The following is a 24,077-nucleotide window of genomic DNA, read 5'->3' as shown; positions in this document are numbered from 1 at the left end:
GACTGGGTGGTCTGTCTGAGCAGGTCAGGTTTAAGTGCCATCTGAATGACCAGAACTGGCCAAGCGAAGACGGGGATGAGCATTCCAGGTGGCCTGAACAGCGGTGGGCCCTGAACTCCCACAAGCATGGGGAGTGGAAAGGGAGGTTGAAGCCAGGCTGGGGGTGGGGTGAAGTATGGGGACAAGCTCGAACTTGAACCTAAGGATTACTGTGGGCTGGTCTGCATTGCCAGCAAGGTTGTCCTCTTGGTCCCGAGTGAGGATTCAAATGCAGCTCTTGCCACCTTTTCAAATAATGATTGTAAAGACAACCGGGTTCTGTTTATTACTCAGCAGTTCCAAACCACACCCTACTATGATTTAATTGAACACGTTGTCTCTGTCCAAGGGTGTACCTCTGGGACACAGGAGCTGGGACTTTCACCCATGTTTGCCCTATTCCAAAAGCGGTATGTTCCTTCCACAATATGTGCCCTCCATCTCCTAAGAATCCACACGCAGAATGAGAGCACACTGCATGAGCATGCCCTCTTGGTCAAGCTAGCTTCCTATGGAAGTTTCCCCAAATTTTAGGGGCTTAAATAAGTCACATCTCTTTCAAGTTCAGGCTTCAGTGGAGAGCACCCTATGTTGCCAGCAGGGGACCAGGATTCTCTCCATGTGGTTTTCCACTACACTCCATTCCACCCAGGCAGCTGGAAATCATAAAGGGGGAGAGAAAGAGCAAGCCCCTCCCTTGGAGGGCAGAACCCAGAAACCTCGCACATGCTCCTGCTCACATCTCAACAGCCAGCACTTAGTCACATGGTTACATCCTAGGGCACTCAACTTCTGCTGTCACCTAGAAACCTGGTTTCTGTTTACTACAGAAAAAGGAGACAATGGATACTAGGGAACAGCTAACCTCTCTGGATAACTTTTACACTTATTTCTTTTCCTGATTATGAAAGCAATACACAGTTAGTAAGAAGTGTGTAAAGACAATAAAGGTCATGAGTAATTCCAGAGCTAACCATTGTTTAAGATTTATGGGGTTATGTCATACACGTTATTTTGTAACTTTATTTCTCTCTTAACAGTATAACCCTGATAATCTTCCTATATTGATAAATTTAGGTCTATATCACCATCATAGTTTTTCATGGCATGTTTAAGTGATGACCTGGGAGATTGCTGTGATTTTTATTTATTTGATTGCTAATGAAGGTGAACACCTTTTCGCATCTATTGGCTATTTTTATTTCTTTTGTGAACTGACAGTTTATATCTTTCGTTTATATTTTAATGGGCCATTCACTTTTTTTCTTTTTAAAGGGGCCATTCACTTTTTAACTATTGATTTGAAAAAAAAATCCACTTTATATATTAAGGATAACATATTAGCAAACACTTATATAAGTGCTTTTATTACCAAGCACTGTTCTAAGAACTTGCAATATTTACTCATTTAATCCTTACAACAATCCTATAAGGTACATGCTGTTATCATCCCCATTTTACAGATGAGAACCTGAGGCACAGACAGAATAAGTGATTTGTGGGATGTGTAGCTGTGTAGTTGGGAAGAGGTAGAACTGGGGTTCAAACTGAGCAGCCTGGTTTCAGGTCCTTGCTCTTGACCACTAGACATTCCAGCTAATGTTTTGTTTGTTGTGTATTTTACAAAGTTGTTTTTCCAATTTGTCATTTGTCTTTTAACTTTAAAGTTTTTTTTTTTAAATTAGGTTTTCACTTATTCAGTCAAATCTATTAATCTTTTCCTTTATAGACTTCAGGGTCGTTTGGTTAGCCTTCAAGGGTAGAATATGAAGCACAAATTGGAAAGTAGAGGGTAATATATTTCATATATACTTTTTCAAACTTACTAAGAACTTTCAGGTGAATATGTGAAGAAAATGTCAGAAAAGTTCATAGTGCTATGGGGGCTCTGTTGTGTAGTAGAAGCCCATAGCACCTCTCAACTCAAATACTGAACAACATTCTAACTGGTCTCCTTGCTGCACTTTCCTCTCACCTCGGCCTACATCACTGTACTGGTTCCATTTAACAGAATTTTTTACATTCCCAGGCTACCACCCTTCTACTGTGCGAGGTACTGTGGACAGAGATGGTTGAGGATCCCACTCCTTCACAGCACAACTCCAGCCAGCCCAGTGCGCCTGCGCTCTCCTTTCTAACTACATCTTCCTTCCAGAAGTCCTAAATCATGCTAATCTTTCAGGCCCAAGCTTAACTTTTCCTTCCTCTAGTTTCTTGTTCACTTCAGCCCATAAAATAAACTCTCCAATTAACTTCTTTGGCATTGATTGCATGTACTAATACGAGTGTAGTATAGTGCCACCTGAGATCATAAATGTAAACGCACCAGGTAAACTGTACGTGCTGGATAACAGTTCTGTTATCCATGAGAAAGCATTTTTTGTTTTGTCTTTTTGTTTCTGTTTGTTTTTAAAATCTTGTGCACAAAGTAACAGCGAGTTATGAAAAACAGTGAGGCCCAGGTGGTGGGGCTCCCATACATAAGGAGACCTGAAAGGGTACCCAACCAGTGCTTTCCCGGGTCCTAGTTTGGGAAAGTCATAATAAGCATGGAGGAACGATGTTTTAGGTTAATATTAAAGTAGGAAAATTACGGATTGCTTTGAAAAGACAAGTATCTTCTAAACCTGGCGCAGCCGGCTGACACTACTCCCTCACACACAGCTGGGTAAATTGAGGCAAACCGGGCGGGACTAAGACCTCAGGGGACGGCTGGGGGGCCCGTGCTTCATGGGGCAAAAGGTACACACTCCCAAAACCAGAGAAGAGCGCACAGCAGCCAGGCGCGATTTCGGAAGCCACGTGACGGCGCCGGTCCCTCACAAGCAGAGGGCAGGACTCCGCACCGCCACTCTCCCAGTCGTCCAATAAGAGACAGGGAGCAGACAAGGTGGGCGGGCACTACCCGCCCCTCCTCCGAAGGCCGCCCAGCGCGGGGCGGGCCCAGCTGCCGCCCTCCAGTGGGGTCCCGGCCAGCACTGCTCGGCCGAGGCAAAAGGGAGATGCAAACGTCAGTCAAACGGCCCCGCCAATGAGTTCACGCGCTGCTCTCGAGCCCGCCCCTGCGTCCGCCTCCCGACGCCCGCGCTGCCTTCCCTCAAGCCGCCGCGGCCCACCAGCCCGCGCCTCCATCCGGGTCCTCGTGTGCGGGTCTCGGGTGGCGGTGGGTGCGAGGGCCGGGCCATCTCCGCGGAGGGCGGCGGCGGCGGCGGGCGGCGGCCTCCTCCGCGGTCCTGAGGTGGGTACAGAGGCGGGACGGCGAGCGCGGGCCCGCCGCCATTTTCCTTCTCTCGGACCCCCTGAGGCGGTGGGAGAAGGGGAGCGCTGCCGGCAGGTTGGTGGAAGCCTGGGGGCTGGAGTGAGCCGGGCGGGTGGGTTCCGAGCAGAGGTCGCGAGAGGCGGCAGCGCGGGCGGGGGATGGGCGCCGCGTGGCGCGGCCGGCCCCAACCCCCTCCGCTTCCCGCCCAGCGCCTCACGGACTGGGGGGAGGGGTCATTCTTCACATTCTTCACCCCGCCCTTCCCCCCACTTCAATCAAACTTGGGCGGGGGAAATCCCGCCCTCGCGCTATGCCCATTGGCCGGCGTTGCCTCCCGCGGTGGCGTGACTGGTTGTGGACGCCGCCAGGTCTCCCTGACGTCACTTCCGCTATCAGGTTTGTGGGCCTGGGAGACCTTGGCCTTGGGGGCTGGGAAGGTAGGAAGTGCGGGGGAGGGCCGGGCCTCGCGGGCAGGCAGGCCTTGGGCTGGATCCCTTCCCCTAATCCGCCGGCCGAGCGCAGCCTCGGGTCCCGCAGCAGTTGTGCAGCCGGGTCCACCCCGGCGGCCGTCCTTGGCGGGGGAGGGGGCGGACAGGAGGAAGTGGTATCCCGGGGGACGGGCACGTGCATGGCGACCTGGGCCACAGCCAGCGGCCCCAGCCCTTACTCGGGGCTGCCCACCCTGGAACCAGGCTGGCTAATACACGTTCCCGGAGGACTCCGGTGTGAGGAACGCGTAACCTTTATGTCCTTGGCTAGCAGTAGCCTTCGGTCTTTCCAACTTTTACAGTAGGGCCTGGCCCCCTGCCTTCTGTATCAGAGATGAGGGTGTGTGTTTTGCACAGTTTTTAACTCTCCGGCTTTTTAAAATAGACTTCTCACATTTGAGAGGCTTGGCAGATGGGAAAAAGGCATTGGAGATAATGAGTGTTAAATTCTTGAAGTAAATCAGAAGACGGGATGAGTTTTTTTTTTTTTTTAACTTTGCTGATAATTATTGCTTTCTTGGCACTTAGTTGCTAGTTAAAACCTCATTTAGCAGTCCTCGTTTATATCTGTTGGCCTGAAAATCATGCAATAGTTTAAGAAAATTTAATGTTAAATTCTAAATTTAAACGTAATTCAGAAAGTAGAATAATTGTTTTTATCCAAGTTTTTCTGCTGTATGGCAGTCTGATTCGTTTACAGTATATTAAGGGAGTATATGTAGTAAAGGCAGTAAAGTTTTGTAAGTTACTTTGGGTTTTTGGGGGGTGTTTGATTTAATGTACAGCTGTTAAAGTATTGTTTTGAAACTTGTGAACTTTTTGAGAATAGTTAGCATTAACTAGAATTTCTTGGTTTAGAATACAGCACACTAGGTATTTGTGTACCTTTTCTTTCAATAGCTAATGTAATGGTAGCTTTGTTAATAGTGGGAATTGCTCGTTATTAAGAGTTCTAGACCAGTGTTTCAAATTGTAGGTCCTGGCTTATTGGGTCATGAAATCACTTTAGTGGGTGGTGATCAGAATTTTTTTAAAAATAGAAAATATTAGTTTGTTACATGAGACTATTGATTCAGTTATATCCATGTTTATTCCTTCAAAAATACCTTTTCTGAGGGTGTCAAAAAAGTTTGAAGAACAATCCTTTTAATCGATATTTTTCTCATTTATAGCACTGGTTTTCTCCAAGGAGTATTAAAAGTAGCCCAGCTTATTTATATTTGGTGGAACATGTTCCCTCACTTTTGTTTTCAGGAGTTGGGGGAAGTAAATTTGCTATCAGTGACCATGCAGTTTAATCACTTAATATTTTTAATAGTCTGAGAAGCTTTTATTTAGACAGTAAAGGCTCTTCTCCATCCCAGAATATTAACTTCCAATGATTTTTCCATGTCTAGATGAGAATAGAAGAATCTGGATCCCCAGTAATGAGTTGTCAGCATTGCCCTCATGTGACCTCAGGACTGGAGGAAAGGAGGCCTGGTCACTGCATGCTCTTTGACTGTATGGATATTCTAAGCATTGCACAATCACTTAAGATAAAATGAGAGCCACTACTTTTTTTCTTACGCTAAGTCTTTGAAATCTAGAGTGTATTTTACAGTTACAGCACATCTCATTTGGGGCTACTCCCATTTCCAGTACTCAGTAGTGACATGTGGCTAATGACTACCAAATGGATAGTAGTCATTAAGGATTGCTTAGCTGCTTTTCAAAAATTAGCTTTGCCTAGCTAAGTATTTGCTGTTTCAGATTATCAGCCAAAAATTTCCCCTTTTTCTATAGCCTCATCTCAAATGTGAGGAAATTGCGTCAGGTGATTTCTTAGGCTCCTTTTAGGTCTAAAACTTAAGTATGCTGAGGCAGCTGACAACTACACTTTACTTTTGCTTCTCTAGGAATGTGTTAAGAGATTTGAGATGATCTGTTCTAAAATAACTGGTATTAATGATGCATATGATTTAGGAGTTTTTCTGTTAAGTAGTCATCCTTTTTTGCTTTGTGTTAGTATTCATTATCATGAAGTTATGCTATTTGTTCACTTGGTAGTTTCTTCCCTTCCCCCCAGTTTTTATTTGGTCAGTTATATGATTGCTTAATTCATAGAAGGGAACATTTTTCTTGTACATTGTAAACTAAGGATATGGTCAATTATTGTAAACTGGGGAATATGGATTTAATGACAGGAACCCACCTTTTCTTGGCTTTGGGGGATGTGTAGATTATACAGTGGCTTTTCAACCTGGGAACATATCAGTATAATGAAGGATCAGAAGGCAGAATAGGATGGGAGGACTGAGAAGTAATGGTGTTTATACAAGGACCATTAAGCAGAACAAGCCACCCAAGTGGAATACCCTGCCTCACCGTAAGTATTTGTGTGCATTATAGGGATTGTAGCAGAATTTACTTCTCTTACGAATACAGGGAAGTAGGATAGAATGCACTTGTAGGGAAGTTGGCCCCAAATTAATATTTTGCATTGGGAAATCTACAAAGGAATACTGGGAGTTGACTTGACATTAGGTAACTTCTTAAAAAATTTCAGAATTTAGATAATTTCATCTAATCCAGAACATCTTATGTACCTGCTGTATGTCTAAGAGTGAATGAAAGGAAATGGTCCTTTTGGAAAACATACCTAGTACTTAGCTATTTAAAATTTAATGTGAGTCTCAGGCTTAGTGCAGTATTTGGTAGGATAACAAATTTAGACTTATTGTGGTGATCATTTTACAGTGTATACAAATGGCGAATCATTATGTTGTACACCTGGAACTATACAATGCTGTATGTCAGTTATACCTCCGTTTTAAAAAAAATTCCTCCACCCCCCCCAAAAAAAACCCAAGAAAGTAAGATCTTAGATTAGAAGTAGGTTGATTTTCATTAGCAAAAACTTAGTTATATCTAAAAGTGTAATCTTGTCAATTTCACATGTCAACTGAACACTGGTGGAGTGATCCCTGGGTAAAAATAATGCATATGTTCTGTCAAAGGAATCAAAATATTATTGGAGAGTTTGCATATATTCCTATTTAAAATGCTTTTATATTTTGCATAATGTTTTAATATTCAACCAAGAATCATCAGATAATTTCATATTCAACCAAATATTTGAAGGAAATCTGTTTTAAGTAGCCAATATTCAGTTTATACAACCATAAGATGGCATGTGAATAAAGGTTTTTAAAAATAAAGCTTTCTGAGCTACTTTGTTTATAGGAATATGTAAATTAATACAGAAGATGGGAAATTAGACTGCTGGAAGAACAACATTTTAGCTCAGAAGTTCAAACTCTTAATAGGTATTAAGTATACAGAAGGTAGAGTGTGCCTGTGTTTGGACTATGTTTGTTTAGCATACTTTTAAGAATTTAGAAAGCCATTTGTTTAAAATACTATCTTAGGAAAATTGACAAATGTGAAGGTGGTATTTATAATTTTAATTAGTATGTAGCCTTCAGAATGTACATACAGATATGTTTTTAGGACCATAACACCTAACCTTTTGGTTATAGACTTCTTTGCAAATGTGGTAAAAGCTATGGACTCTTGCAGAAAAATTGTACATACAATTTCTGGTGGTTACTGAAGCCGGTTATGGATGCAGGTTAAGAACCCTTACTTTTAGTTGTTGACTATACAAGTATGTTAAACATATGATGTCATAACATTGTCGTTTACTAAGATGTAAGTGGATTTTAAAGTATGAGTGTTATGAAACCTTGATGTAAATAGATAAACAAGCTTATTTCTAATCATGAAGTAGATTTGCCTCTTCACAGCACGTTTTAAATTGACACAGCATGATTTAATTGAAGATAAGTACAATATTTTTGACTGTCACAAGTATATCCAGGAAGGTAAAATTACTCTCCTAGTTTCTCAAATTGATTTAATTTATTAAGAAAAATGGTTACCATTTGTTGAGTACTTCTGGGTCATTAAGGTGCTTTGCGTGTGTTCTAAAACTCAGAAAAACTGTATAAGGTGTGGATGTTAGTTCCCCAGCTGGAGAGGAGAACTTAACCTCAAGGAGGTTATTTAACTTACCCAAGAACACAGCAGCTAGGTAGCTGCTTGACCCCAAAGCCGTCGCTCTACACTTCTTTCCCGTACTGCTATGTTACACAGAAACATTTTGTCCAAGTTCAATTGTGACTTTCAATCACTAGGATTTTTAATGGGGAGGGGAGGAGTTCAAGCTGCAGATTGAGGTAGTAAGTGAATAAGGATAGAAAATGCATGTAAAGTTATGTTCCTTTTAGAAAAAGGAATTACGTGAAAGGTCAGATTCAGATAGTTTTAGCTAATATTCTTGTCTAAGAATGTTTTAGTTAAAAATCTAATACTGATGGTTTCAGCTACAAGTTATTGGGCATCCACTTTGCGCTTAGTATTGTACTTCGTGCTTTTTGTATTTTATTTCTAATCCCTCTTAACATTTGTTTGTTAAGATTTGTCTGATTTTTATGAGTTGAAATAACAGAGGCCCAGAGATTACTTGATGTGTCTAAAGACATGGTAAATGGGGTACCAGGATTCAAACCCGGTCTCTGATTCTGAAGTATACTTGTAAAGGGGAAAATCTCAAGGACTGAAAATAACACCTAGCTAGTTACCCAACTCCTTTCTCTTTCTCTAGCCAAACATTGTATACTACTTGTGATCAGTGTACATGTTAGGATTTTTACGTAACCTTATTTCTTAATGAACATTTCCGTGGGTCCTTATAATCCATAAATTCTAGTATATGGATTCTGTTCTGTGTTCTGAAAGCTTACTTAACTAAACATTACCTCCTCTTCGCTGTAAGATTTTAGTTTCCAAAATTTGCTCTAATCAGTGTTATCTGAAAAACTGCAGGCTGAAAACCATCAGTGGATCATAAAATCAATATAATATGTATAGTAAAGTATAAAGTAAACCAGTAGGGGTTAGTGTTGATTTGTGAACAGTATTAAATATTAGTATCTTACTGTATTTGTGTTTCGTATTGTGTATGTATAGACATATGATGAGTACTATTTAGAAATATATTTTTCTTGTGTGGATCATGGAAAGGTGGAAACCACCACACTAATGAATAGTGATGCTACATAGTAGATATTTGTTCCCTGTGCCCCTCACCGATAAAACACCCAACTTTTGGATTATGTTTGTATATATTTCCCGCCAAATTGGGGAGCATTTTAACAGCCCTTGGTATATAAGTTGTCATATCGCTTTCTACTAATATGGGTAGAAAGGGTAGAATTTCTGGATCAAGAAAAATAGTATGAAGTAAGCATGCCACACTTGCCAAGATTGAAAAAAGAATACATTTTAGATTCTACGTTTATTTTAGATTCCTATGTTTGATGAGGATTCAAACATGTTTTAAACGAGAAAGTTCAGCTGGACTTGAGGATTGGGATAGAGGTACCAGCTGGTTCTACTGTTGGCTGTCATCTTAAAAGTAAGGACAGTTGGTGGTTCTGGAGAAAGATAATTGGTTTATAAGTGCTTGACTTTTTAGAGATAGTTGCCTACACGTTCATACCTTGAATCATCTGGCCTTTTAGAATTGAAATAAGTTCAGGTATGGTAAGTTTGGAGATCCAATGTTAATCTCTTGTAATTTGGAGCAGGTTATTAAACTTCTTGGCACCAGTTTTTGCCTTTGTAAAATAGAGATGATGAGACTATTAAATAAGGTGGCACAGATGACGGGGCTTAATGTGGGGCCTTACGTGTATTGAGGGTGTGGTAAATCTTTTCCTTTATTATTACGGATCATTTAGTCCAATGAATTGATGTTACAGAGGCTCTAGAAAGGCTAAGTTACTTGTACAAGGGTTCAGTGGCAGTGAGTGAGTAGGGCCAGGATACGAACCTCGGTTTTTGTTGACTCCAAATGAGTAATGTTGCTGTGAACGTTGATGTGCAAGTTTTGTGTTTAATTTTCTTAGGAATATACCTGTGAATGGAATTGCTGGGTCATTTGGTAACTATTTAACTTTGATAAACTTCTAAACTTTTTCAGAGCACCTGACCATTTTACATTCCAACCAGTAGTGGGAATGTAATCTAATTTCTCTATATCCTCAACAACACTTCCTTTCTTTTTGATCTCTCTTTTTGATTATGGCCATCCTAGTGAGTCTGAAAGTGCTATCCCATTATGATTTTGGTTCGGGTTTCCCTAAAGACTAATAAATGATGTTGATTGTCTTTTTATGGACTTATTGGCCATTTGTGCTTATTGGTCATATCTTTGGAGAAATGGGTATTCTTTACCCTTCTTTAAAATAAGTTATTTGTCTTAAGTTACTTTTATATGTGGTGTGAGGTAGGAGCTCCGATTTATGTTCTTGCATGTAGATATCCAGTTGTCCCAGCACTCTTTGTTGAAAAAGCTATTCTTTCCCCATTGACTTGTCGTGGCACTCTTGTTGAAAATCAGTTGACCCAGTGTGTATGGGGTTTACTTTTGAACCTTGAATTCTAATACGTTGAGCTATATGTCATAAGAGTGGTTTTGATTATAGGTTTTGTTTATTACTACTAAGTCACTACTTAGTAATTTTTTTTGGCGTTAAATTTAGGGCATTCCTTAACAAATCTTTATAGTAGCTATCTCAAGTATGAAGTCTGTAAATTGAAGACTGATATTTAATATGGTTTAGCTTAAGGGTTTGATTATAAAACAAAACTGATCATATTGCTTAGTTCAGAGAGTATTGTACCAAAATGTTAAATAGCTTGGTTTCTGACTTTGATCTTCACAGTACCTTTCTAGCTAAAGGAAGGATCCTGATCCTGACTCAGATCCAGTAGATTATCTTTGATTTTCTGTTAATAAGATCACTTAGTGTTTGCTGACATGGAATATATGAGTAGGTTAGTTTAAAAATCATGTTCTCTTTTTGTATATTTATGGATAATTCCTTTGTACATTATTGCGTTTAATCATGGGTTATGCGTTTTACAGGACTTTTGAGTTTTTGAGACTTTGTTAGAGGGTCTTGTATTCCTCCTTTGTAATGGATTTTTTGGGAGGTTTCTCAAGGAAGGAAACTGTAAGAAAATCAAAAGTGTATAAGTCAAGTAAGAGATGTGATAAAACCGTGATTTCTGAATCTTGTAAGCATATGGTTTCATATAATCAAGAATTTAGAATAATACTAATCAAAAATAAGAAATAAAAGCACTGTATAGTTCAGGAATATAGCTACAGTTTAAATTGATGATTTTTGGAGCGTTTGTTCAGTTAAACTTAGTTCAAGTTAAGTGAATGAAAGTGGTCTAATACTTTTTTTTTCTCCTTTAATCACACAGGAGAACCAGGATTACCTAGGAGAAAGCCTTCCTGTGGTGCTCAGCTGTGGTCTCTTTTCAGCATTCACCCTGGGCATTCTCGTCACTGTGGGATGAGGTAGTAGGTTGTATAGTTTTAGGGTCACACCCACCACTGGGAGATAACTATACAATCTACTGTCTTTCCTAACGTGATAGAAAAGTCTGCATCCAGGCAGCCTCATATAAAATCAATAACTAATTGTACAACATTTGAGATTAACTTGTGTAAAAATGCTGTAGCGCAGCATTTCTTTATAGTGTACAAGTTGCTGCTTATTTTAGAGACTAAAAACGTTACCAAGTAGACTGATCGGGGGTGGGGATACTTTTTGCCTCTCATTTCTGTGTGTCAGAATAAGTGTATGTTTTATTTTGATTGACGCTGATAATGCAACATAAAGAGATTGTACTCTTCATTCCAGAAGAAAATATTGCTCTGTCAGAGTGAGGTAGTAGATTGTATAGTTGTGGGGTAGTGATTTTACCCTGTTCAGGAGATAACTATACAATCTATTGCCTTCCCTGAGGAGTAGACTTGCTGCATTTTGTTTCTATCTAGATCATATAAAAACTCAGAAGAATGAATTTTGACATTGCTTTGAACTTACAGTTTGCTTATGTCCTTTGCTAATAACATTCTCTGTCAAATATGGTGTACCTACAATAGACACAGTAATCTAACATTTAAATTTTTCACATGTGGTATATTTCAGAAATTTGAAATTAAGCAAAAATCTTGGAGTGGAGAAAGTAAATAACCTTCAGGAAATCTTAATAGGGGACTCTTTGGAATTGTGAATAGATTAACTGCTCTTGGTACAGATGTCCAGGGTGAGATCCTAGGTGGTAAAGGTAAATACAAACTGGAAAAGCACTGTCTGAGCTAAAATGGAGTCAGGTTGATTATGACTCATTCCCTGGTTTGGATTTTTGGGTGCCTTGGGCATCGTTGTAATCTCTGTTTCACTGGCTTGTTGATTTGGACAACTTCGCTCTCCAGCCTGGAAAAGGAGAAATGGGCTCTTGCATTCAGCCCTTGTTCCCTGGTTAAGTCCTTAGGATCTTAGCTTTGCCCTACCCCCCAAAACCTGAAGTGGGCCTTCATTCACAAAGGGAGGTCTCCTGAAGTTGTCAGATAAGGAAATCCATAGTTTGTTGTTTTTAAGAAAATGTGAGGATAATGCTAGAAAGGGCTACTTGAGTTTTTAACACTCATGGAGGTTCATGTTTCAGTTTTCTTCCAATGGCCAAACCATCCAGCAAGGCTAAAGCTCCCTGTTTTAAGTACTTGCCATTTTTATTTTGGGAGAAGAAAAAGAGGCAAAGTGGAGGTGAGGGAGAGGTCACCTCTTCCCAAATATTTCCATCTGTCCTGAATCTTAATATCTAAGATAATCCCTGTGCAGTGCCATTGGCAGCAGGAACTTTGCATGAGAGAAAACATCAAATTCTCTCTTGGATGGTCCAAACCAGGTAATTTATCCTGGGTCAGATTTGTGTGTTTTATTTCATCCCTGGCATATAGATGGAAACCTGCATGGTCCAGAATTGGTCTTTGTTATAGACTAGACATATACACATGCTGGGTAGGGGCCTCTTGTAGTCATTGCGTTTTGGTGTGCCAAAGAAAAGTGGGAATAGTTGAGAAATTGTTTGGCAAGTGCAGTTGTTTTGTGGGTTTCCAATACAGGTGCCTCCAGTGTGGATATCTTCACCATTCTGCATTTGGAAACTGAACTAATACCTTAGGTCTAGTGAAAAATGAATTTGTATCATTTATTGATTGTACAAGGACATATTTCATAACCTTATTGGCCAAGCCCAGTAATTGATTAAAGTTGTGGAGAACTACGTTTTGTGAAAACCTTTAAAAGTACCTTATGGTATAGTGAGAGAGTCTCTAAAAGCTTGTTTTTGATGGTAACAAAAACCACGATCAGAATTTGCTTCTGTTTACTCGAAGTCAAGGGTCAAAAATCCAAATAACCTGGGCCTAGAAGTGGCTGGTTTATAACTAGGAAACAGCATCTAAAGGGGACAGGCCATAAGTTAATTTGCTTCAGTTGACGGTGGTAAGAAGGATTTATACATACTGTCACCTAATTCTCTAGTTTATCAAGAGAGGTGGAGAGTTTATGAAATATGTTTAAATTTTAGTACTATATTAAATGTTTCAAAAAGTCTGTGGCTCCAACAGTACATGATGGGCTGGGTATTAGGCTTCTGGTTTGCATCCTCTTGGTGTAATTGAATTACTTTTTATCCCTTCATAACAAGAGGTATGATTTTAAGCAAACACATTTGTGGTTTTTACCAAAGGCGTATGGCCAGTAACTTTTTTTTTTTTTTTTTGGCTTCGTGGCTTGTGGCTTGTGGGATCTTAGTTTCCTGACCAGGTATTGAACCCAGGCCCTCAGCAGTGAAACCACAGAGTCCTAACCAGTGGACCGCCATGGGATTCCGGCCAGTAACTTTAAAAGCATCAGTGACCGAATTCTAATTGGTTTGAATTTGAAATAAAACCAAAAAAATATGGCCTAATTTAACAGGTTAATTTGAAGTCCATCTGCTAAGTAGAAGACTGGCAAGAAAAAAATGGGTTCCTAGGAAGAGGTAGTAGGTTGCATAGTTTTAGGGCAGGGATTTTGCCCACAAGGAGGTAACTATACGACCTGCTGCCTTTCTTAGGGCCTTATTATTCCACGGTAACCAGTTTCTTTGCTACCTTGCTTTGGTGTAAACAGAGTTCTTTCTGGAGGTTTTCTCACAAATGAAAACATTACAGGACTACCAAGGGGAGCCATGCTTGCATTAGTGATTTAAAAACAGCAGCATGGTACCAACATCAATCAACTACTGAGGATTTAAGACTTCTGAAGTATAGAGTTGCTCATGTAATCTCACTTTGGGGTTGCTGGAAAGTTTGGGAAAGCACAGTTTGTTTTTGTTTTTGGTTAAGATCCCTTTTCTGATCAAGAGATGCCAGCTCTATCCCCCTCTGTAGCCTTTGTTACACCTGAAAGAAGGCATTTAATGAAACTACTGAAATATTTTGCTTTTTCCTCCACTGTATTTATAAATATTTATCTTGCTAAGTTTCTATGTTTCTTTGTCTTCGGGACTTAAAATTTGGAGCACTTCTTAGGGGTGGTATTATGTTGTGGGAATCCATCATTGTATTGAGCACTCATTATGGTATGTAATCCTGTGATTGAATCTTTAATGTGTATAAGGACTGGAAGGTCAACAAAAATGAAGGGTTATAAGATAAGAGTCATTATATTTTGTTAAACATCTTTCCAATAAAAAGATTACTTTTACCTTAAAACTTGTGCTTTTAAATCATTCTTAACCTTCATCATCATCCTTGCCGAATTAGATGCATTTTTTAATTTGTGAGTATTTAGATTTGTTTTAAGGTTTGTTGAAGTACTTAATTTTTTATTTGCAGTAATTTGCTGATTCTACTATTATTCACAGATGTATGTTAATGAAGCTAACTCGAGCCATATCCTACACTTCCAATTTTGTAAATGCTTATGTGTCTTTGTATACACAGTTACACCAGCTTAGGACATCCTACTTCCTTGAAATAATTCTCATTCTTTTGAGTTTACTAAAGCAGACACTACCTGGCTCATTATCCCTCTTCAATTCCCAGTCTAGTTCAAACATTTACCATATACTAGGAGTGGTGCTGAGTCTAGGATTTGTGTACAGTTAGCATAGCTAAGAAGTAGCTTAAAATTTTTTCAAATAATTTGAACAGTAATATATTTAAAATACTACAGGGTCAGTGAAGTTTCCCATCCTGTTTCCCACTCCTTAGAGACCGTTACAGTGGAATGAAGGTCATGAGGTGGGTTCTCAGCATGTTCCATGCCTCTGACTGATTGGGGCTTTAAATTTTCTCTGTAAATTGAGGTAGTTGGTTGTGGCATTTTTTATGTTCAGTCCTTTAAAATCAAAGGTTTTTAAGATTTCAGTTGATGAGTGGCAAAACTGCATCAATTTCATGTATACCTGTGTGAGTGAAAATGTATAGGAAAAGAAGTGAAAATGATACTGGCTATACCAGGGTTAGGGATGATTTTTTAATCAGTAATTCAAAATTTCTCTAGTTTTGCTTATAAAGGTATTCTAAATGATCTTTAACCATCTTCCTTGTTAAAATATTTGGTACACCCCAGCCAGCCCTCATTTTTCCCCCATTTCATTGAACTAATTTTCCAGATTGTTCTATTTTGCGTTTTCTATTTGGCCTCCCATGGTTGGGATCTTGGTGGGAGGGGAGCTGAGGGGCTCCTTGGGGATTGGACATCAGTGCCTTCAGAAATATTTGATGGTTGAACAAGCATGTGAAAAGATGTTCAACATCATTAGAGAAATGCAACTCAAAATCACAGGTGTCAAATCAGTCAAAATGACTGCAAAAAGTCTACAAATAATAGATGCAGGAGGAGGTGTGGAGAAAAGTGGACCCTCCTACACTGTTGGTGGGAATGTTAATTGGTACATCCACTGTGGAGAACAGTTTGGGGGTTCCTTAAAAACTAAAAACAGCTACCATGTGATCCGGCAGTCCCACTCCAGGGCATACATCTGGTGGAAAAAAAAAAATGCAAGTACCCTAATGTTCATAGCACTGTTTACAATAGCCAAGACATGGTAACAAGCCATGTGACCATCAACAGACAATTGATTTAAGGTGTGTGTGTACATACAGTGGAATATTATTCAGCCATAAAAGGAATGAGGTATTGCCATTTGTAGCAACATGGGTGGACCTGGAGAGCTAAGTGAAATCAGAGAAAGACATATCACTTATATGTGGAATCTGAATGATAATACAAAGGAGTCTACATGCAACACAGAAGCAGACTCAAAACGTGGTTATCAGAGGGGAAGTGGGGGTGGAGGGGAGGGATAAATTAGGAGTATGGTATTAACAAACTACGTAAAATAGGATTTACTGTATCATACAGGGAACTATAGTCAATGTCTTATAATCTATAATGGAAAGTAACTGAAAAAATAACTGAATCACTTTGCTATACACCTGAAACTGACAATATTGTAAATCAACTGTATTTCAAAGAAAAAAAGTTTGGCTGTTGGCCCACCTGAAGGAAGCATCTGCTGTATTAACTCCTTGGGATTCTGAAATCCTATTTGCTTAAAAGCTGTAACTTAAAATTTTAGATTGACAGGCTATTTTTATCTTAAATAAGAGAGCCTACCTGTGGAGTAATTGCATTGAACTGCTGTTAACATTAATGGGTTAAATAAATTTACATTTCAAAGAAGTATGAATGTTGCCTAGTGCTAGTATGGAAGCTTCATGATTGCTGTCTAGATTCTAGCTTTTCTGCGGACTCTAGCATGGTTTGCATTCTTAAGGTCACCTCTTTGTCACACTATGACTGCTATTAATTGGCCATCACCCCTTTTCCAGGCAGGAAGATGTAAGGGGAAAGGCAGGAACATTTCAGCTGCCAAACCTGTTTGAAGAGTTTTCCCAGCAACATCACGTAGTGATTCACTTGTGAGTCATCGGTTGGTGCTATGGCACACTACAGTAGCTGCAAGGAAGGCTGAGAAATGGGGAAGGCTGGGAAGAGGCTTAGCAGGCCAGTTTCCAGGCTGAGCAGAATTGGTTCCACTAGTAAGGAGACGAGAGAGAAGGAACTGCACAGGTAACTACACAGCAGAGGGCATTAGGAAAAAAATTGGCATAAAGACAAATGGCCTCTGTTCCACCCCTGCCATACTTGAGTGGCCTTGGTCGGGGCCCCTTCAACCCTTGTGGGCTTGATGAGAAGTTTCAGTTGAGATGGAAAGGTTCAGTCAGAAGGGCTCTGTGGGACTTTCCATCTCAGCTGAGAGAGCTGGTTAGGGAGGGACCTGCAAGGATCCTAACAGATCACCCCTAGCACAGAGTCAGGTATGAAACGAACTAATACGTTTTTTGTTGTTGTTTTACTTAATAAACTATTATTTAGAGCAGTTTTAGGTTCACAGCAAAATTGAGCAGGAAATAGAGTTCACATATGCCCTACATCCCTGCCCCCGCCCAAAACTTCCCCACTATTGACATCCTGACCACAGTGCTGCCTTTTTTTAAATTTTTATTTATTTTTAAATGTACTTTTTAAAAATTTTTGGTTTTGGCTGCGTTGGATCTTCACTGCTGCGCGTGGGCTTTCTTTAGTTGCGGCAGGAGGGGGCTACTCTGTTACGGTGCACGGACTTCTCATTGCGGTGGCTTCCCTTGTTGTGGAGCACGGGCTCTAGGCGCATGGGCTTCAGTAGTTGTGGCTTGCAGTCTCTAGAGTGCAGGCTCAGTAGTTGTGGCACACGGGATTAGTTGCTCCGTGGCTTGTGGGATCTATCTGGAACAGGGCTCGAACCCGTGTGCTCCATTGGCAGGCGGATTCTTAACCACTGCGCCACCAGGGAAGTCCCAGTGGTACATTTTATTTTAATAAAGTATTTTTTGTCTTTCCCTTTCTTTTGAAGTTCTTCCGCCATTAGAATTAGGCCAAAAAAGGCTTAGCTTATTGCCCCATGGAAGTAAGAGTATATAACTCAGCAGTGACCAAGGGGCAAATTATTGGCTTTGAGTGACAAAATGGTCTCTGGAAAATTAATGGCAGAAGCAGGTACTTAAAATGACTTTGAAATTTTTCATAAACTTGTCAAGAGGACAAGGACAATGAGTTGCATTATGGCAACAGAATACAAGAAAATGTGTAATGAACTTTCCACCCCAGAAGAGTTACCAGCAAGTAAGGAGAGAATGGGACTGCAGTTAGACTTTAATGAGCGCTGGAGGAGAGGTCCCTGAGCTTAGCGCTCTGAGATGGGTATGGTGGAATTCCATCAATGGATTGGGGGGAATCCAAGAGCAGGGGGTGGCAAACTTGCCGCCTTTTCTTACACCATAACCTGGGAGACCTGTAGGGAAGACTACAGCATGGCACCTCAGCAGTAAGGTTGGAAGAGTGCTGTGGAAGACCTATCCAAATGACTTCCTTCCAGGAGAACCTCAAATTTTATTGAAGTATGGATCCTTGTCTCAGGAAATGTGCCCTAGCTCTTGGTCTAGGGGTAGACTGTGAACAGATCCGACCAATGAGGTGTAAGGAGTGGTGGTGGAAGGGGAGAGGGTTTCATAAGGAATTTTCTGGAGGAGAAACTGCCTTGTGCTGCATCCTTACCTTTGAATGTGGTTGTGTGATGACCAGAGTTACTGCAGACACCTTGAGACCACAGAGAGGGAGGGAGGTCAATGCCAACCTGGAATTCTGACATCATTGAGCTGTTGAGCCAATGTCAGCACTTGCCCACCTCCATACTTCTAGTTATGTGAGAAAATTGAACTACCCCACAGTGAGTGGGTATGCTATTACTTACAGGAGAAAGCTCCCTTCACAGGATCCCAGATATCTCAGGGCAGTCTAAGGAAAGCCCCGAAGTGTGTTTAAGTGTGAGAGAGGAGTGAAGGTGTGAAGACCATCAACTAGGAAGGAGGGTTGTGGGATAAGGATGATAGAGACTGGATCTCTGGTATCTGGAGGCCATGGTAGGACCCTGAACAGGAGCAGGGTCCTGAACATACTATGAGGAGAGGCTAATGCCAAAGACCATGTTTCAGAAACCTAGATCTTAGAAGTGGCAGCCAGCAAGGACCAAGTTCAGACAACATGTGGACCAGACACTCCTTCCTGGTGCTGAGATGTCAGCCCCTGAGAAACAGATCACCTTCAAGGAGGAAAATGGGTCAGGGAAGAACCCTGAGTTTGATAGACTATTAAAACTGCTTTAAATCAAAATAATTTCAGTTTTCTGTCATTAGCAGAAATGGGAGCATTTTAAGACATTCAAAAATAAAAAAATTTTAACTTACATTTTGTGCTCTTGAATGGTAACACTACTTCTCTTCAACATATATTGGAAGTCTTAGCCACAGCAGTCAGACAAGAAAAAGAAAGAAAATGTATTCAAATTAGTAGGGAAGAGGTAAAATTGTCATTATACGCAGATGACATGATATATCTAGAAAACACTACAGTCTCCACACAAAAACTACTAGAACTGATAAACGAATTCAGCAAGGTAGCAGGATACAAGATTGATGTACAGAAATTGGTTGCATTTCTTTACAGTAACAATGAAATATGAAAAGAAATGTAAAAAAATAATCCCTTTTAAAATCGCATCAAAAAAAAAATACTTAGGAATAAGTCTCACCAAGGAGATGAAAGACGTATATGCTGAGAACTACAAGGCATTAATGAAGGAAACTGAAGATGATTCAAAGAAATGGAGCGATATCCCATGCTCTTGGATTGAAAAAATTAATATTGTTAAAATGGCCATACTACCCAAAGCAATCTACATATTTAATGCAATACCTATCAAAATACCCATGACATTTTTCACAGAGCCAGGACAAATAATACTAAAATTTATATGGAACCATTAAAGACCCAGAACTGCCAAAGCAATCCTGAGGAAAAAACAAAGCAGGAGGCATAATATTTCCACACTTCAGACAATACTACAAAGCTACAGTAATCAAAACAGTGTGGTATTGTCACAAAAACAGACATATGGATCAATGGAACAGAATAGAGAGCCCAGAAATAAACCCACACACCCATGGACAATTAATTTTCAAGAAAGGCAAGAATATACAATGGAGAAAAACAGTCTCTTCAGCAAGTGGTGTTAGGAAAGTTGGACAGCCACATGTAAATCAATGAAGCTAGAACACACCCTCGCACCATACACACACATCAGAAACTCAGAATGGCTTAAAGGCTTAAATATAAAACAAGACAGCACGAAACTCCTAGAAGAGAACATAGGCAAAACATTCTGTGACATAAGTCATAACAATGTTTTCTTAGATCAGTCTTCCAAGGCAATAGAAATAAAAGCAAAAATAAACAAATGGGACCTAATTGAACTTAAAACCTTTTGCACAGCAAGCAAACAGAAAGAATAGACAACCTATAGACTGGGAGAAAATATTTGCAAATGCAGCAGCAGACAAGGGCTTAATTTCCAAAATATACAAATAGCTCCTACAATTCAATAGCAAAAGATCAGACAACCCAATCAAAAAATGGGCAGAAGACCTAAATAGACATTTCACCAAAGAAGACATACAGATGGCTAATAAACATGAAAATATGCTCACCATTGCTAATTATTAGAGAAATGCAAATCAAAACTACAATGAGGTACCACCTCACACTGGTTAGAATGGCCATCATTAAAAAGTTTCCAGGGACTTCCCTGGTGGCTCAGTGGTAAAGAATTTGCCTGCCAATGCAGGGGACACATTGGGCATATACCCAGACAAAACTACAATTTGAAAAGGTACATACACCCCTATGTTCATGGCAACACTATTTACAATAGCCAAGACATGGAAACAATCGAAATGTCCATTGACAGATGAATGGATAAAGGTGTGGTGTGTGTGTGTGTGTGTGTGTGTGTGTGTGTGTATATATATATATATATATATAATGGAATATTGCTCATCCATTTAAAAGAATGAAATAATGCCATTCACAGCAGTGTGGATGGACCTAGATATTATCATACTAAGTGAAGTAAGTCAGAAAGAGAAAGACAAATATCATATGATATCACTTAATATGTGGAATCTAAAATGTGACACCAATGAACATATCTATGAAACAAAAACAGACTCACAAATATAGAGAACAGACTTGTAGTTGCCAAGGGGGAGAAGAGGAAGGGGAGGGAAGGATTGGGAGTTTGGGATTAGCAGATGCAAACTATTATTAAAAATTAAAAAATAGGGCTTCCCTGGTGGTGCAGTGGTTGAGAATCTGCCTGCTAATGCAGGGGACACGGGTTCGAGCCCTGGTCTGGGAAGATCCCAGATGCCATGGAGCAACTAAGCCTGTGTGCCACAACTACTGAGCCTGCACGTCTGGAGCCTGTGCTCCGCAACAAGAGAGGCCACGACAGTGAGAGGCCTGCGCACTGCGATGAAGAGTGGCCCCCGCTTGCCACAACTAGAGAAAGCCCTTGCACAAAGACCCAACACAGCCAAAAATAAAAATAAATAAAAGAAAGCTCAACATTTAAAAAAAAATAAAAAATAAAAAAATTAAGTTACATTTTTATGCTCTTGAATGGTAACTGCAAATTTTGAACCTCTACAGTTATACTAATGCAGAACCCACTGTTTGTAAGTAGAGAGCTGCTTTGAGGATTTACAATGAAATAGTGATGTAGAAACATTTAAAAAGCAAACTATACAGGGACTTCCCCAGTGGCACAGTGGTTGTGAATCCGCCTCCTGATGCAGGGGACACGGGTTCTATCCCTGGTCCAGTAGAATCGCACATGCCGCGGAGCAACTAAATCCGTGTGCCACAACTACTGAGCCTGCGCTCTAGAGCCTGCAAGCCACAACTACTGAAGCCCGCGTGCCTAGAGCCTGTGCTCTGCAACAAGAGAAACCACCGCAGTGAGAAGCAAGCGCACCACAATGAAGAGTAGCCCCTGCTTGTCGCAACTAGAGGAAGCCCGCACGCAGCAATGAAGAACCAATGCAGCCAAAAATAAATAAAATAAATTTATTTTTAAAAAGTTAAAAAAAGCGAACTATATAGCTTATCTATTTCTCACAGGTAATGTAGACTAAGTTTCTAATATCTCATTTTATATTCCTAGGTATATTAGCCAGAGTACTTAATATGAGCATGTTTCATATGACAGGTTCTCAGTAAATGCAGTATGTGTGTGTGTAGTCCTTGCTTTGCATGGTACCTTGTTAACAGAAATTCATGCACATAAGAATTGTGTTCTTCTTTTGCTTTGCTTGATAGAGAACCACGAAAAGTGAGAATGAACAAGGCTCCAGTATGAACATGTTTGCATTAACGTGGTACCGTGCAAAGTGAGAACTGCCTGAATATATTTGTACCCTTTTCTTCTTAAAATATGCCCAGCTCCCTTCCATGTCATGCTTCCCATCCCATTAGTCTAGGACCAATTAGTCATAGATTCTCATAAAAGCTAACTCCTCTAAACTTCCAGGTTGCATCATCCAGCCCATTGGCAGCTGGTTAGGAAGCTAAACACTAAATCCTGAGGTGTGATGTTTCAACCAAGTCTGAAAATGGAGAAGTGACCCAGCAGAAGTGGGGCACTGGCCAAAATGAGAAAGGAGGTGGCTGAGAAAATCTGAAGAGATGCACAAGGAGGTTCAAATATATTGGTCTAATAACTTTTAAGGTTGTAAATAAGGCTCCCTAAGTAATCTTATAATGGTTATTTTAATATCTTGGATACCCCAATATAGAGACTAGGGAAACAGGGTATGGTGAATGGCAAAGCAGAGGATGTCTGAATAGTGAGAAAATATATTCCAGTTACTGGAGAACTCCATTAAAAAAATAGTATCTGATTTATATATAGTTGTGATTGAGAGGATGGTGACCTAGTCCCCAAGAGAATCATGCAATATGTAGTCCTTTGAATATGGTTTCTTTCACTTAGCATATTTTTTTTTACAGATTTTAAATTTTCTTTATTTTTTTTAAATGGAGAGCAATAACCATAATTAAACCTTTTCTTGAAAATTCAGAATCATGATCCTACACAACTATTTTTGTATTGTGTACAAATGTGTGTCTGTCTCAGGTTTTCAGCCTCCTCACTCTATTCCCAAATAACATTTCTTTTACTGTCCTTCTGCTTCCTACAGAGATGTTCCGTTTTCTAGCAAACTCCCAACTTGGGCCTCCGTGCAAGTTTTTGGCCTTCAGTATGTACAGAGCTTTGTTACCAGACAACCAAAGTTGCTATAAAACATGAATTTACTTGAATTAAACAATAAGAATCCAAAAGACAATGAATAAAGACCTAAGAACTAAAATATAGGCATGCATCTAGAATATAGCCTTTACCATAGTTATCATTTCAAAGCTATGATCTTAAAAATTCCTGGATAAACCCCTTGATGTTTTTAGTCTCCCAAGGTAGGACGAAGGAGTGCTATTAAATTTCATCTATAGTATATGATGGACTCAACAAACCAGAATTATATGTATATAACATCCCAAGCTATCCTGAATAAGTTGTCCATAGCTCCAATAAAAGGACACAAACTCACACCTAAATTAAATGCATATATACCTTTAGGGCACATCAAGTAGAGTCAACATGATCTTCCATAAAAAATTCTGGCTTCAAAAGCTTAGTCACTGAAGCCAATCCTTGGCATGCCATGTAATCTCTCTATCCTGTTTCTTTGATAAAGAGGAATCATAATATCTACCTCATAGAGATCATTTGATAAATGAACAAAATAATTACAGAGCATACTTTCTAAAATATCATGGGTACACAAAACACAATAAGTGGTAGCTAAATTTTCAACCTAACACATATTAAAAGTTGTAAAACCTGATCTCCAAATTTAAGAGGAGAAATTTGAATCTGTTGTGAGAGATCATAAAGAATTAAAGACTTCTCAATGCCATAAGAAAAAGAAAGTGAATATAAAATAAGGGCAACAGAGAACAATGTATTACATAAGGCCTACTGCTTATTTACAGAAGCGGGAGAGCATGGAGTAGGAGTGGAATTTAAGGTTTTATTTTCACTTAGCCTATTTTTAAAGTTCATTCATCGTGTAACATATACGAATAGTTTATTCCTTTTTATTAAGTGTGGAGTCTTAACCGCTAGGCCACCAGGGAAGTCCCCTAATGGTGTCTTTTGAAGTGCAAAAGTTTTAAATTTTGATCGTCTCATTAATCCTTTTTTTTTTTTTTGATGGATCATGTCTTTGCCTTAACCCAAGGTCATGAAGATTTTCTCCTGAGCTTGCTTCTAGAAGTTTTATTGTCACTGTAACATTCATGTTTGTGATCCATTTTAAGTTTAAT

The 24,077-nt window shown here is 39.8% G+C and overlaps 1 protein-coding gene and 1 long non-coding RNA gene across 2 annotated transcripts in view; both read left to right on the top strand.

Moving 5' to 3' along the window:
- Positions 1-24,077, top strand: part of LOC137228374 (tripartite motif-containing protein 54-like) — a 51,033-nt gene that overhangs the window by 21,130 nt on the left and 5,826 nt on the right. Inside the window, exon 4 of the mRNA XM_067745485.1 lies at positions 2,900-3,277. Coding sequence (XP_067601586.1) covers positions 2,900-3,277 — 378 coding nt within the window. The remainder of the gene's footprint in view (positions 1-2,899; positions 3,278-24,077) is intronic.
- Positions 3,464-14,458, top strand: LOC137228027 (uncharacterized). Its single transcript, XR_010945114.1, has 2 exons — positions 3,464-9,247; positions 11,110-14,458. It is a non-coding gene; the product is annotated as an uncharacterized lncRNA (long non-coding RNA).

The sequence above is a fragment of the Pseudorca crassidens genome, chromosome 7, assembly GCF_039906515.1.
Source record: "Pseudorca crassidens isolate mPseCra1 chromosome 7, mPseCra1.hap1, whole genome shotgun sequence".
NCBI lineage: Eukaryota > Metazoa > Chordata > Mammalia > Artiodactyla > Delphinidae > Pseudorca > Pseudorca crassidens.
This window is presented reverse-complemented; position numbering and strand designations above follow the sequence as displayed.